Consider the following 16935-nt stretch of genomic DNA (forward strand, 5'->3'; position numbering starts at 1 on the left):
CCCTCCCGCGCTAGCCTAAGGGCCACCTTAGCAAAGCGCATCCCAGGCTGCATAGCCGCACTACCCTACCCAACCATACCACACATAAACATGACACTACCCCCGGGGTTTACACAGACGAGCCGGCGAAGCAAGAAGAGCGCCAGAAGAAAGGGCCCTAGCCGGCGGGGCCCAGCCAGGACAAAAGGAGGTCCCACAAAGCGCCTACACCGGCCGCATTTGCGGTCGGGGTAGACGACGGATGGGGCCCACCTACGAAGGCTGTCCAGGCCTACACGAGATGAGGCAGGATAAAGAGGGATAATCCCCCTCGATCCCAAATCATTGAGGCCAATTTCTAGCCATAGAATAATGGCGCGCGGTCGGGGTAGACGACGGATGGGGCCCACCTACGAAGGCTGTCCAGGCCTACACGAGATGAGGCAGGATAAAGAGGGATAATCCCCCTCGATCCCAAATCATTGAGTCTAGGTGGTCTATGCAGTATATGCTTTAAGTTGTCCACTGACGTGATCGAATGATCTTTAGGATCAGCGATTGGAACACTGCTTATAATTCAAAACGCCCAATTTTTTATTTGCCATTCCGGTTTATTTATTTTATGATTGTGGGTTGCGGGAACTGATGGGGTTTTTAGGTTAGAATATGCATAGAAATTTAAACATTTTATACATTTTTTCATTTTCAAATAAGTAATGATTAATTTTATTTTTTAAAATTAATTAACCCTTAAGTTATGGATTATCAAACGTAAGTAATGATAACTAACAATGAGATATTTTCTACATAAAATCATTTTTTAGACCAAATAATACTATTCTTCGAGGGACAGGCTTACCCATTTTGGAGCGAAGTATGATAGTAAATCAGAAACGACGAAACTTACGGAAAAGTTTCACATGGGGCACTATAAATTTTGGACTTTTATCACTTCTACTTTTTGACCTGTATGTTAAATTACTAATTTACAACTGTTGTTCATTTATTGATATATAATTTATTTGGCTTAATTCCTTATAATAAAAAAATTATTGAGTACTTCACCTGCCAAGTTCTAATATTGGAATAAGGAATAAGGGGCATATTTTATAAATAAAATTTACAATGTGCATTTTCAGGTCTCAAACATGTCCGTTGTATTTAAGTTATTACCACTATTTAGAATATATATTGATTCTTATATTAACAATCAATATTTTATATTATCTTTATAAAATTATTAAATCATCTCTTGTGCGTTCGGAACCAATTGCCATTACATTGGAGCAAAAGAAATTACTTGGAATAAAAGATTCAGGTTGGAAACAGCAGTATGATCCATTTTGATAAATTATTTACTTGTATTTTGTAGATCCTAGTTATAGAATAATCGAAACATCAATTAAAAGTACTACAGATGACAGTCCCGTAACATCTTATTCAAGTACACCAATGAATTTAAGCGCCTTAAGTTGGAAGTCAAACATTTCACAAAATGAAAGTAAGTTGACAAATATTCTGTTGAAAAATTTTATTATTGATTTATTTTAGGTATGAATTACTCTATGTCGTCCTCTTGGAATTACTTGAAAGGGACACCAGATGTAAACGTATCTAAGTTTTCCAATAAAACTTCCCCCAAATCTTTCTCTAAACAGCCTTCACCAGCAAAACTCTCATTCCGTGATACTTCTTCCTTAGAATTCATTAAAGATGAAAATTCTCTTCAAAAATATTTGAAGGAACATGAAGAGTCGCAGAAAGTGGATAAAGTAACAAATAAAACCCATCAGTCTTCTAATCTACTGAGTTCATTTTGGAGCCATCCTGTTTCAAAGACTGCAAAGGATATGTCATCATTTTTAAAAAAATGTCAATATCAATTGTCCACTCCTTCCCCAAGTAAGTTCTTTATTTATTTTATCATATTAAATATTTAATGAAAATTTCTATATTAATTTAATCCCACTTATTGAAATATTTACTAGTTGTTTTTAGATATATGTGCTATGGGAATGTTTCTTTTATTTGCAAAAAATTCCAAACATTTTTTTTAAGTAATTTACTGTTTTTTGTTTTGGTTTGGAACATTTTCTTATAATTTTCATGGTCAAAACAATGAAAAATATTAAAGTAAAATTTAAGTAATGTAAGCATTTAAAATTTCAACACTGTTCAGAAAATTGGTGTTAAAATAAGAAGGTTCAATACTTATAAAGTTTATTGAAAATAATAGTTAATATGGAATTTTAACATAAACTTCTACTTGCAGTTGTTGTCTACCAAGTTGTCTCTGCATTATTTGGAATCAAATTAAGTGCCGGTGCTATTATAGAGAAGAATGATATATTTAAAAATATGTCGGCTCATTTTTTTATTTTTTGTTCGTCCTTCATTGCCCTTGAAAATAACCAGGTGTAATAACATAAAGTTATTGTTAATCAAAAAATCATAAATAGTTTAGCTATTAAATGGTTAAAATCTTTGTCTTCGTAGAAAACATTCTTTTGTGGGAATGGAGCTCTTATTTTAAATATATTTTTCTTACCTTATCCTTGTTTGAGAATAGTAAATAAGTATTGCTTTTCATGAAATGAATAATGAATTATTTTCGTTTAAAAAAAAAAAGAAAATGACTAAATTGTACTCATTTAAATTCGGCCTGCAGCTTGTAGCATTTGATTGCCCACAAATGTATGCATATGCTACAGGTTCTTACATGTAACGGGGAATTTTGGGGATGAATGTAGGATTACCTATTCTCCAGATCTAAGCGGGAGCCTTCCCTAGCAACAGTAGCTCATGCAGGACATTCCAAAACTTCCGCTTTTCGGCAAACTTTAACCATAATAAATTTATCTAGCAGCATGACAACATAATGTAACTGAGAAGACACAAATAGAAACAAAATAATTTAAAACAAGAAGGCTAAAAATACTTGAATTAAGAATTATAATCGAATTATATTAGTTTTATCTTTTATTTTTCTTTAAGCTTATTAGGTAAGTATGTTGAATAAGTTTGTTTTGTTTCATTGTTCTATTTCATTGTTTATTAAATTAAACATTTTTCTTTAATCTTCATTTTCTATTTTATTTTATTTTTTTTGAAGTACCTATGTATTTCTAAGATGAATTACTTTTTATGCAGAATAAACTTGTTTTACAAAGTATTTAAATAATTTCAATTATCCAAAAAAGTTTTTGATAAATCGAGTTCTTAACTTTACTAATTTAAAGCTTGACTTTGAAAAATACCAAATTTTTGCCTGTGGCACATTTGTCTATATTTTCCTTTATGACTTCAACTTTCTAAATTTGGCAAACCTAGATGGATGAGATAATTTGCTCCCAATTTTTTCTTCCAAGCTACTTCAAATTTGACTTGCCATCATGACAGTGCTAAATGTTTTAACAAAAATGTATTCTTGCTATATACATGCTACATGTTAGTTACTAGGATGTACTATTTTTGAGGTAAATGAATTATTAAATATTAAGTGTAATTTTGTGTCATTCAAGGTATCCAATTTTGGAAAAGTTCCAAACTAGTACAAAGATTTTTCAAAATATTAGACATATTTTTTTAGCTAGGACAGCAACTAGTAGTCCAAGTAGTAAAGTAGAAGACAAGACATCTAGCCCCGCCCAAGTAACGGCACTAGAAGTATGGACTAGGATTAACGTAGACAGTGTGGCTTTGACACAGTGGAACGAGAACTTAAGAAAAGTATGTAGTAATTTTAAAATAATTTATTTCTTAATGTAAGTAACTATGTCCAGTTATTTATTCTACAGTATAGTTTTTGTTTTTTTTTACCAATTCAGTTATGTAAATAATTCACAGTGGATATCGCAGACGATACTTGAAAGGTTGGTTGAAGAATTTGATCGGATCAATGATTCTCTGGAGAAGCACGGTTTGACGGACATAAAAATTGGTAGAGTCGGCCTGGACAGACTACGTAAAACTGCTCAAATGGTGCCCATAGCACAGTTTATTCCATCGTTAGCAACTTTAATCCCATTTTTGGAAGTCACAACAAATCAAGAATACTTAGAAAAGAGGATTAGAGAACTTGCCAGGGGTGGATGTATGAGTGAATTTAAATGGAATGGAGGTAGCAGTTACAATGGAAAAGATTGGGATGACTCGTTGCCAACAGATTGTGCAGTACGTGAATTATACTATGATTAATATAAACTTTGAGGAATTGAGATTAGTAGCAACAATTTTCTTCAACAGCAAGCACTTTTTCTTTCATTTTTAGCATTTCTTCTTTTGCCTAAAATTTTGTTTTTCTTGGATTGCAACTTCCGATTTCATTTTATTAGTCTGTAGGTTTTTATTTTTGTTTTATCCCTTCTAGCAGTTTTACAAGGAAAGTTTTTAAGATATATTTCTATTTTTGTGTCGCCCCTATTTTTCAGCTATAAAAAAATTCAGTATATTCAGTTATACTTAAACTAACAATAACGAAGTTTGCTCTGTATAAAATTATCTGACAAGGAGAAGGTAAGGTAGTCGGATTTTTGTAATTTTTGATATTTATGGTATGTGTAGTTTGGACCTTGAATAAGAATTTTCCGAAGTAGTTCGACGCAACGTTCATAAATTACCGAGTTAATCGATTTTGAAGTTTTACTGACAGCTAAATCCACTAGATGTGACACATTCTTCAACTGGGAGTGTGGCCTAATTGGTAGCGTACGGGACTGACAATCACAAGATCTGTGGTTCGAGTCCGTTGCATGATTTTTTTTTTTCCAAAACGCACCATATGGTTTTTTATTATTTTTTTCATCTCGAAAATTATGAACAAACGAAATATTATAATAAATACTTATGTATATGTAGGAATATTCTTCAAATATTTCATTAAAATGCACAATTGGTTGATAAACAATATTTATTATTATCAATAAAGTTTCTTAAAAAAAAAACAAACGAGGTCAGGTAGGTAGGTTTTTTATTTTATTTTTAGTATTTGACATTTTATGCAGTATGGCATAAGCCAGAATGATAGTTATCATAGAAACATGGGAAGCGGAAATTTTTTAAGCATCTAGTATGTCGCGTAAATGTTATGTTTTTACAGGCGCATTTTGTTTTCAAAATATCGACGTTGAAGCAAATTTCGTTAACATTTTGAAAGATTGTTCTTTCATCACACAGTTTCGATGCTTCTCTACCCTTTGTGAAATTTACCGAAACTTTTTATGCCCGAGCAGGTGTGTTTTGTAAGCGGTTTTTTTAAACACGGTGGATGACCCACACAACCTAGCTCAAAAAGTTAATTAAACACTTGAAGAATATTCCTACATACAGTTCTCATAATATTTCGTTTGTTCATAATTTTCGAGACCAGAAAAAGAAATAGAAAGGAAGCTAGATGCTTAAAAAATTTCTACATCCCATTTTTTATGATAGCTACCATTCTGGCTCGTGCCACACTGTGTAAAATGTCAAATACTAACATAAATATAAAATAAAAGAATATCCTACCTGACTTTGTTTGTTTTTTTGTTTAATGAAATCTTATGTTAATTCATAATAAATATTGTTTATCAACCAATTGTGCATTTTAATGAAATATTTGAAGAATATTCCTACTTATACATAAGTATTTATTATAATATTATGTTTGTTCATAATTATCGAGATGAAAAAAATAATAAAAAACCATATGGTGCGTTTTGAAAAAAAAAAAAAAATGTCACGACGAACTCGAACCAGCGATCTCATAACTGTCAGTCCCGAACGCTACCAATTAGGCCACACTCCCAGTTGAAGAATGTGTCACATCTAGTGGATTTAGCTGCCAGGTAAAACTTCAAAATCGATTATCTCGGTAATTTATGAACGTTGCGTCGAACTACTTCGGAAAAGTCTTATTCAAGGTCCAAACTACACGTACCATAAATATCAAAAATTACAAAAATCCGACTACCTTACCTTCTCCTTGTGAATCTAAAAATAACTGGGTACTTTTCAATTTTTTAAATTTTTATATTTAAATTATTATTATAAAATCTTGTATTTTACAGGTTGTAATGCATTTACTAGCCTCTTACTTAGACACACAACTTATGCCCTTACCAAATATGCCTGACACAAAACCCTTCAGTGGACATCACTACATAAAGGCTACTGATAAGATGCCACCTTTGGCACCGAACAGTCTCTTCATACAGCAGGTATCTGAAAAACCTCCACACTACAGGGTAGTTGTCGGCGAAAAAGTTTACGAAATGGTTAAGGTAAGAATGTTGTATTTAAAAAGTATATAAGATAAACTCTTTAAGATCCTTAAAATAAAAAAAAAATACATTAATATAATAAAATAGGGGTGTTAGAAGTTAAAAATCTGTTATAAAAAATACAACTTCAAAACTATTGAATTTTTTTTTTTTTAGTAGAGTAAATAAAGTAAAATTTATATATTTATTTTAGGGCTACAACAATCTCTTCCACAGCATTCTATTTTTTATCTATCACGTCAATAAGATGGAACATGGCATGCTTGGAAGAGTAAACTTAGGAAGAGCTGGCGTCAACATATTGTGGGTTATAGACCAATAATTACTATTACTTTATTTTAAGCTACCTTGTAATTATTTTTTTTACGATTTGTTTAATGAAATAATAAATAAACACTATACCGAAACAGATTGATTATTTATTGTAGACAGAACCAGAAAAAATATCAAATAAAATATAAAACATAAATTCTGAGGGGACTACTTAGTTGGAACAACTGTTGTTTTTCAGGGGCATACCCAGCGAGCAAGTCGTTTTTTCCAGATAAACCCATTAGTATGTTTATCTGAATATTACATAAAAACCGCAAAAAAACTACAAGGTGGTATTCTTTTCTACAAAAAAAAAACGACTTGCTCACTCGGTATGTCCCTGGAAATTCTGGATCAAATCTAATTGGTCCAGTTGATGTATGATAATTGTTTTAATAAATCATAAAAATTACTATCTCGGAAAGGAAGCACTTGCAGCTTCATGTTCATGAACTTTTTTACATATTTTGCTGAGCAGAATCTCCCCTAGGCTTTTGGCATTTCAACTCTGAAACACCTGGTATAAAATCTATTTGATTATCCGAGCGAAATAAAATTAATAACTCCAGAAATATTGAAAAATGTAAGGTGAGAAAGGTTTAACACGTTTCTATTTATTTTCTGTTTACAAGATAATGGCAACAGTTTTGTTATAATAATGTTAAAAATAAAGAACCAATCCAATTTAGAACTATTACATATTTCTACAAATCATCTTTTTATTTTTTATCTCTGAAACTGAAATAAATCAGGTACTGTAATTGCATGTTGCTGAATTCAGAAAATTATGCAAGAGTCTGATAAAAAATTATAGTTCTATTTGAAAAAAATATAATATATGACATGGAAGAAATGACAGTACATTAAAAAATGTCTGAAAGACACATCGACGTTGCCAAGGAATTGTCATGAAACTTTTGAAAATAATGAATATATTCCATACTTTTCAACACAGAAGAATATGACGTTATCTAAAAGGTAAAGTCATCAGAGCAGTAAGCATTAAAAACAGCAACTGATATTAGCAAAACTATTAGCAATATGAATAAAAAACGTTAATTACTTGACAGTTTTAATAAGAATTTAAAAAAATTAAATTAGTCTCACAGATTTTCTTCATGAGTATATAGACTGGCAGCAAAAACTATGTCCCTTTTAATAGCAGTGGAAGCCTCTTCCATCTTGGTTTGCAGTTCAGGATCACCTATGATTCTGGCTGCATCTCGAACATCACAGATAGTTTCATTCAGTTGTTGAATACACCTTACGATTATGCCCTCTTGTATGTCGGTGAGTTGCATAATATCCGCAAATGGCTATAAATATCAATAACATAAATATGTCTCTCTCGGGGATAGAGGGGATAGATCGGATAAAATTACCTTGTTCGAAGCCCATTCATAGACAACGTGAACCATGCCAAAATTTAAGTCTTCCTGAAATTCGTCTGTTTGAATCCCCATACTAAGCTCTAAATTGGCTAGTTCGTTGTGCACTTCTTTAATTTCCGCTATGCCCTAGAAATTTAATATCTAGAAGTGGCACATTAATTGGCATAACAAAATATTCAGTTTACTAGTCGTAATGGGTAAATAATTGATAAATATTTGTTGAATAACAATACTTTACTATGTGAAGAATAAAGGAAAAAATATTTAGGAGGTGGAAAAATCGAGAACACAAGCTTTGTCGAGATGGAGCGAAATCACTTGCAGCGTGCTGCAGGAGTGCTTATTGTAAACTTGTGAAAATGTGCGCGATAATTAACTATTACAGGGTCCAGATTAAATTTCAGATCAAAACTTTTAAGTGTTTTTCGAGAAACTACTTTTTTTAAATGGCCAGAAACATAACCCTGCAGTAAAAGTTTTCAATGAATCGACTTGAAATTTTGTACAGATCTTCACAATAAGGGAACATCGTAGGGTTTTTTCGATTGATTAATAATTTATGTTATTAATAATTTAATGCAAACATTTTCTTTTTTCTATACTTTTTTTTAATGTCCACAAATCAATAATTATTAATATTTTTATTTCCCTATGATGTTCCTTAGCTTTTAGTATATCAAAATATTTTTGATTTTTTTTGTTTCAAGATCATCTGTTAATAAAAAACTCTTCCAGCGATACAACAAAACATGTATAATAAAGCCTTTTTGTTCCTGACAGTATATCTTGTATCCATTTTTCCTTGAAAATTCCCGAAAATCACCTTTTTTTTTCAACCTTTTGAGTGACGTTACCTCAACTGCAGATATAAAGTCTAACAAAATTAAAATAAAAGAAGTTTATAATACAGAGTGTTAGTTAAATATGTTGACAAATTTTAAGGGGTGATTCTTTGAGTGATTTTAAGCCAAAAAGTTTTGTGTTTGAGACACAAATTTACCATTTGTAAAAGATCTCTGCAGACATGTGATGTAGAATAGTGAAATATATGCTATATGACATATCAAATTAAAGGTAAAAATCAATTAAATTCAGATATAAATACATATTGCGGAGGTACCAGGAGTCGGTCTTACAGAAAATCTCAGAAATCGATTGTACTGAGTGTTCCTAATGAAATGGATATCTTTCATTTTATCTTTTTATTTTCATTAACTTTTTTTTTATTTTTATTAACATTACCAAATACTATAAAATGGAAAATATAAACTATTCGAATTTCAAAAAAAAAATTCATGATAATTTTTTAATAGGTAGAAATTATGACAAAAAAATCAGTGGCATGAAATTTTGTATTCTTGTTAGATGATGTACAGGTATGAGCGGGAAAAAAATTGCACCAAGTAATTTCTTCAACTTTTCGTGATTACATTGTATTTAAATTTCTAATATTTAGAAAAAAAATCATATCAACTTTTTGTTTGCGAAACAAGTAGTTCTAAACTTATGTTAGGGTTAATGGATTGCTTGGTAACGTTAATCAAGTTAAAAAAAAGTAATAAATTAAATAAATAAAAGAAAATGGTTTGTTTTTTTTAAATAAAATGAGTTTAGAAGTAGTGATAAATATTCAGTAGCGTTGAATTTCCGGGGGTTTTAATGAATGTAAGTGCCGGTTTCTCCACCACTTTACTTTTTACTTTTCCTTAGATAAATCATAACGTTAAGTTTTGTCAAATATCAAATGCCTTCAGAGGGATTTTAGTAATTTATATAACCTTTTTGGTTTAAAATCATTCAAAGAATTAAATTTTCTCAACGTATACCGTTGTTTTCTGCATTTTCTAGTAGATGGAGCACATGGAAAAAATGTGATCAAATATTATCGTATTTTGATGAAATATCACCGTCATTAGAATAACAAAAAAAAAAGTCCTTTCAAAAAAGATCACACTAGAAGCTTAAACAGTAATCTGTAGAGAAAACAATAAAATGTTTCACCCTGTATCTCAAAAGTAAAGTATTTGTGGGCCTACATTTATAAAAAACCTTCCTTATTTTTGGTCAAAGTAAATCAGTCAGTAAAATTTTGTCAGAATATTACAACACCCTGTATATTACACGTTTTAAAAACTATGAACTGGTGAACTACACATTCAAGCTAATTTTCATAATTATCACTAACCTTTTTTAAATCATACGTAAGGTTAATGTCCTCCAGAACTTCAAATCTTGACTTCACTTTAAAAACTAAGGCTGACAAAAGAGAAGCCACTTCGGCAGGTTTTAATTTAGTCAAAATATTTCTTAATACTAATTCTGTGATGAGAAGTTCATTCATTCCCATTTCACAAGCCACTCGACCTTTTAGTTGCACTGAAAAATTGAGTTTTCAACATTGTATGACTAAATCTGAAACGGTTATTTAATTTGTGGAGTGGATAATGCATTTGAAAAATATTATGTTGGTCATGAAATATTAAGCTCTGCTGTTTAATCATAATCAGCTTGATCACACAGCTTAGCAAGGGTACTACAATTGTGTACACGATGCTATAATAAAAGAATATGGATTGTAGAGGGGGGTAAATTCTACACTTTTGGGATGTTTTTTCAATTACACGAAAAGATAAAAAAAAATATTTTAAATGTCACGATATCGATTTTCAAGAAAAATTCAATGGCAAAAAAAAATCTTGATTTGTTTAAAAACTGCAGAGTGGTTTTCAGTTTTGCCATATAAAAACCATATTTTATTTATACCCCTAAAATTTTTCTTTATGAAAATATTTTATTTTTTTTAAAGAGGAGTTTTACTTCCAGAGTCCAGCGATGTATGCAATATTTTTCTACAACTTCCAGCTTTTTGCTATAACACAAACCTGTGTTTTGTATTTTTGAACCTTACACGAAAAAATTCTCCCAAGGAATAAGTGCCAAACATATTTTTTTTATTGTTCAACTGTTTCATAATCTGTACAATTAAGTCTCCCATTTGATATATCGATGAACAAAACATGGATACAGAATTGTATCAAGAAACAATTGATTTACAAAAAAAATTTATGTACTCGTAAATATAAATGTTTGATAAGTATATATATATATATCATTTTACCTACGACCACTACTGTAAATACTTAAAAACGCACTGTCTGCAATCAATGTAATATTCCTATTACGTACGGTAAAAAAATCGTACAGTTTTCCTAGCAACCGAATAGCAACGATCAATACAATATTGTTTGTATTGACCGTAGCTAGGCGGTTGCTAGAAAAACTGTACGATTTTTTTACCAAGCTGTGCGATTTTTTTACCGTACGACGTAATAGGAATCTTGCATTGATCGCAGACGGTGTGTTTTTAAGTATTTACAGTAGTGGTCGTAGGTAAAGTATAGTACGTAATACGTGGTGTAATGCATTTACGCACTCATAGAATTACGCAATCGCCGCTACACGGCGTCGTGCGTAACTTTTCCATTCGTGCGTAAAATGCTTTTTACAACACTTACTACGTAATATACTATAAAACCAAAAGTGTAAAATTTAACCCACTCTGTACAGTTTGGGTCAATTCTAACATTTTCAAGGTTTTTATTGTATTTTCCAATGAAATAGACTTAAAAAGTCTATAAAAGAAAACTGATTTGTTTAAAAGATAAAGTATTTTTCATTTTTGGCAATTCTTTGTCATTAATTAATATTTTTATTTGTAGAAATTTTTGAAATTTAATGATTTTTTTGTTGTTCTTTTTTGTATAAAATTCAGTATTGAATTTTGAAAAAAATGAACCAACAATCTGCAAGGACACACAAAAATAATGGGCGAGTGAATCGTATATATATATTTTTTTTTCTAAAATACTTTGTTGGGGGGACACAGGATATTCAAGTTCCAAAAAAAAAATTTTAAATATTACATAAAGCACTTTTTCGAAAAATTTGAAATTACATTTTTCTTAGCATGGAAGGGAATTTGCAGTAATCAGTCAAAAATTATATAGGTGATAATTCACTTATTTTCAGTTGAATTTCTATACCTATAATTTTATATAAAAATTTAATTTTGATTATACTTAATATTTGGAAGAAAAGATATTACTTTTTCGGTAATTTTGCCTTAATGTTCTGTTTTCGACTAATTTGATTTTTCATACAATAATGCGGTACCAGAAATGTTATTTTTTATATCCAGCAACTCAAAAATGGAACACATTACAGGAAAATCACAGGAGTAGTATATCTTTTTTCCAAGTGGAGTAAATAATCAATATTTAAAATTTCGGAACTCCTCAATAAAGCATTTTAGAAAAAAAATTGTATATAGCTTATATCCATTATTTTTGTGAGTTCTAGACACACACGATATTCTTTAAAAAACCTGATTAAACAAACCTAATCAAAATATTTTCATCAATAAAAAAATGTTATTTGACATCAAAAATGGCCAAAAATGAAAAATTATTTCTTAAACACAATGAAAAATATCTTTTATCTATTAAACAAATCAACATATTCAGTTCTCATAATTCAATTAATATTACCTATTTTTTTCCCAAGGAGATAGATTAAGTTGTATTGCACTTGATTTTAGAGAGAAATTGAAGAGCAATCGATAATATGGTTTATTTAACAGATATAGAGCATTTTTCGATCTTTGTCGTTTTTTTCTGATGTTGAATATTTTTTCCAACATTTTAGATTTTTCTTTTTTTGCATAAAATCCAGTGATGTATTTCTATAACTTTCGGTTTTCAGTTATAATACAAAACTGTATTGTGTTAAATGCAACACATTTTTGAAATTTGTTGAAAATTTTCTTTACAAATCTATCACGTCAATAGATTCTACACAAAAAACGGAATAAAAACCTTTACAAAAATCAACATTGTTACAAATAGAAAAAATTAAAATTGAGATGCAGTTTTTCTCAAATACTAAATTCTTGATATCTAAGAGAAACTCCCAAAAATGTTGAAATTGACACCTAATAAGATAATAGTGTTGAACATGACAATAAAAACTACGAGCCATATCCACAAAGTAAGAGTACTGAATTTTCTTAAAATCGAAATGACAGTATATTTACATATCCAGAAAGGCACATCAAACACTATTTTTTGATGTAGTTACCTTCAACCTCAATGCACTTTGTCAGCCGAGGTATGAGCTTTCTGATACCCTCGCCAAAGAAAAAAAAAAAAATCACAGCTTTTGGGGCCAATTGTTTCAAAGGATTGTGGACCGCCCCGTTGGTAAACACCTTTAGATAAGAGCAAAAATGAAAATCAGAAGGTGCCAGGTCAGGGTTGTGAGTGGGGTGGTTGATGATGTTCTAATCAAAAAATTCCATGAGTTGCTTTGTGGTGTTGGCTGTGTGAGGACATGAATTATCATGCAACAAACACACTTCCTTAGTTAACATTCTCCTTCTTTTGTTCTGTATCACACTCCGTTATGTTTTCAGGGTTTCACAGTACCGCACAGTATTAATTGTTGCCATCTAGGACAAAAAGTCAATGAGAAGAATCCCTTTACAGTCCCAAAACATTATTTTTTGGGTTAAAATAATGGTTTTGAATTTTTTCGCTGATGGTGAAGGTGGATGTCACCATTGCATTGATTGTCTTTTCGTCTCAAGGGTGCAGTGGGCCACTATGTTTCATCGCCAGTTAAGGAACTGTTCACCTTCCAGTTTGAAGTGCTCAAGAAATTCCTGTGAACTATTTTGGTAGCTACATCATACATAATTTCTGACAATCAAATGTTTCAGTAATGATTTTTACAGAAGAGATCTGGAGATTTGTGGAAACAGTTGTTCATCATCAGTCATAATTGACGGATGCCCACTCCTTTGTTCATCATGAACATTTGTTCTACCAGCTTAAATTTACGACACCACATTAGTACGAATCATCATACCATCTCCATAAACAGTTTTGATTTCATTAAAAAATCCTAATCCTAATCCCTTTGCAAAAAGAAACCGGATTACACTCCTCACCTCGCAACTGGCGGGATTAAGAATAACATCACTCATTTCAACATGCCACTACAACAACAGTTCTCAACTGACTGACAAATAAGCGCTGTTTTGCACCCAGCACCTTGGCTTTGAATGCAGTGTTGCCAACTGTCAAAAACAAAAACCAAAGAGCATTAGCATCTCAGTACTCTTACTTTGTAGATATGTCTCATATGTCATCCCCCTAATGTCAAGTAATTTTATAGATGAAAGCAACCATTCCTTTAACATTTTATATAATTTGAGTATTCATACAATGACCACTTACCCCTATTTTGATTATCAACATAGTTCAATTGTTTCAACAAGGCAATTCTGTTTTCATAATCAGGGTAAAGCAATAAACTGGCATTAGACAATTTAAATTCTAGGTTCTTCTTTTTTTCTTCTAGAAACTTTCTAGTAAAAACAGTTGCAAATTGCTGCTCAAAATTGGGTATCTGTGTGCTAGGAAGATGATCGATGATTTTATCTTTTAAACTATACATTTCCAGTATATTCCTGTATAACTCTGGATCGTTAACCTTTATGTCGGTGGTATAATGCAAGTATTCCAATTTATTCGTGGAACTGGTGGTACTATTGGCTAGTAGTGTCAATTTGTGAACTTCCTGCACAGCTTGTACACAAGTTTGACCTGGTTCGTTATCTTTAAAGCGTTCCATTTGTCTTTTTTCTATATCTTGAATAATGTATTCCGTATTTATTTTTAAAGTTTTGGCAGATATTTCAAATATGTCCTGTGGCGATACGGTAAGCATTTCATGCCCCGGTGTACCTATAGGTAGAAATAACTTGTCCTGTGCCACACCTAACATGTAATACCATAAATCATCTTTCAATTCTTCAGTTTTTGTACCCGCTGAGTTGGTCAAAACAAGTACTTTGTATTGGAGCTGCTTAGATCGACTAATAACTTGCAATAGGAGTGCCAGTTTATTAATGTGATTTTTATGTGTTACCACCAAAATTCTTCCAGGAGTTAATGTCTTTTGAACCTTCGGAGATGACATAACACTGTTCTGAAAAAAAATATCCTGTTTTTATTGAACCGATGAAACACTAGATGACAACATAATGACAACTATGTATAAACATAATATATACCATAACTTCCTTTCTTATTTGTAAGAAAGCACTGACTCTTTCGTAGAATTTCACCAAAGGCTGCAAGTAACTGCTTATTTGTTGTCTAGATAACTCTTCCAACTCCTGTTCCACTTGTTCCAATTGTTTTTTTATTTCGGACATATTTTTCTGATGATCAGCTTCTCCAAAACTTCGAGACATCATTCCTTCTACAGTTAGGCTTTCGACACGAAGCAAACTTAACACCTACAATTTTCAATTTGTACTGAAAGTATGTTGCAATAATAAAAGTGATTCTTTACGTCATTTGAGGGAAAAACGTTCTTATAAATATACAGTGAGTCTTGTTTTTTGTTTTAATACCCCATTAAATAAAAGTATGCCACTGGAAACAAAAGGGTCTATTTATTCAGGGTAGGGCTCTGAGAGGTCATCGTTTAGCAACTATTAGTTTCCTATTGCCACTAATGCATGGTACGTTATGATTTTTTATATGGTCGTGTTTTTTAGAAAACTTGTTGGGGACTGAAAAAATAACATTGCAAGATTTTTCTATGTTCTCCAATTTGAAGAAAAAATATCTATTGGTTATGTTTCTACATGCCTATAAACTAAAAAAAAATGTGAAATAAAACTTTATGATGTGCATCTAGGATGCCATGAAGTTAATAACAGTGGCCTTATGTTAGCCGTGAAAAAGTATTATCTAATGCGATGGTTGAAATGTTTTATCAGTAAACAAGTATAAAACAAGAACTACAAATATGATTAATAGTATTAACAATATAAATTTTCTATTAATGACATAACTATTTGTCATTTAATAACACTAGTCATTTTTTCTTCAAATTTGGTACACAACTATCTTTTTGAGATACAATTATAGTCCCACAGTTTTTGATTTCATGGCACCACAAAATTTTATTTTACATTTTATTTTAAATACATTGGTATGATATACTTTTTTCAAAGGCACAATTATTATTTTGGGGGACACAAAATAATTTTATGGTGTTCTATTTTTGATTTCATGGCATGCTAGATGTGCACCACCAGCACTATTTTGCACTTCTTCAAGGTTTATTGGAGCAAAGGAAAATAATAAATAGATTTTTTTTTTCAAATTTGATGCACAACAATTTTAGGAAATGTAAAACTGTTCTAAGGTGGTATTTTATTTTAAAAAATCCCCAACATGTTTTCTTGAAAAATGTAGCCATTTATAAAACTATAGCAAGCCAGGCTTTCATGGCAAACTAATAGTTGCCAAATGTTGCGCTAAATGATTTAGTTTTAGTTGTAAATTTTTTTTTAAATATACCATATCGACGCTTTAGTACGAAAACATGCTATCTCAGATTTCGGTTGGAAAACATGCTTTCTCAAATTTCAGTTGGACAACATGCTATCTCAAATTAAGCTTGGAAAACATGCTAACTCACAAGGAGAAGGTAAGGTAGTCGGATTTTTGTAATTTTTGATATATATGGTATGTGTAGTTTGGACCTTGAATAAGAATTTTTCGAAGTAGTTCGACGCAACGTTCATAAATTACCGAGATAATCGATTTTGAAGTTTTACCTGACAGCTAAATCCACTAGAAGTGACACATTGTTCAACTGGGAGCGTGGCCTAATTGGTAGCGTTCGGGACTGACAGTAATGAGATCGATGGTTCGAGTCCGTCGCGTGACATTTTTTTTTTTTTTTCAAAAAGCACCATATCGTTTTTTATTATTTTTTTCATCTCGAAAATTATGAACAAACGGAATATTATAATAAATACTTATGTATATGTAGGAATATTCAAATATTTCATTAAAAAGCACAATTGGTTGATAAACAATATTTATTATGAACTAACAATAAGATTTCAT

At 31.0% G+C, this 16935-nt stretch overlaps 2 protein-coding genes across 2 annotated transcripts in view; one reads left to right on the forward strand and one right to left on the reverse strand.

The window, feature by feature from the left end:
* The first annotated feature begins 615 nt into the window (after positions 1-615).
* Positions 616-6868, forward strand: LOC108912715 (transmembrane protein 209). Its single transcript, XM_018718038.2, has 9 exons — positions 616-750; positions 804-947; positions 1119-1297; positions 1352-1480; positions 1531-1881; positions 3569-3708; positions 3826-4152; positions 6027-6239; positions 6433-6868. The coding sequence occupies exons 1-9, from the start codon at positions 737-739 to the stop codon at positions 6559-6561; spliced, it is 1626 nt and encodes a 541-aa protein (XP_018573554.1). The 5' UTR covers positions 616-736; the 3' UTR covers positions 6562-6868.
* Positions 6869-7609: 741 nt separating this feature from the next.
* Positions 7610-16935, reverse strand: part of LOC108912723 (helicase SKI2W) — a 17888-nt gene continuing 8562 nt past the window's right edge. Inside the window, exons 8-12 of the mRNA XM_018718049.1 lie at positions 15078-15305; positions 14239-14992; positions 10128-10318; positions 7934-8068; positions 7610-7867 (exon numbers count right to left, since the gene is read on the reverse strand). Of these exons, the coding sequence (XP_018573565.1) occupies positions 7655-7867; positions 7934-8068; positions 10128-10318; positions 14239-14992; positions 15078-15305 (1521 nt within the window). The 3' untranslated portion in view covers positions 7610-7654. The remainder of the gene's footprint in view (positions 7868-7933; positions 8069-10127; positions 10319-14238; positions 14993-15077; positions 15306-16935) is intronic.

The sequence above is a fragment of the Anoplophora glabripennis genome, unplaced genomic scaffold, assembly GCF_000390285.2.
Source record: "Anoplophora glabripennis isolate ALB-LARVAE unplaced genomic scaffold, Agla_2.0 scaffold879, whole genome shotgun sequence".
NCBI classification, from domain to species: Eukaryota; Metazoa; Arthropoda; class Insecta; order Coleoptera; family Cerambycidae; genus Anoplophora; species Anoplophora glabripennis.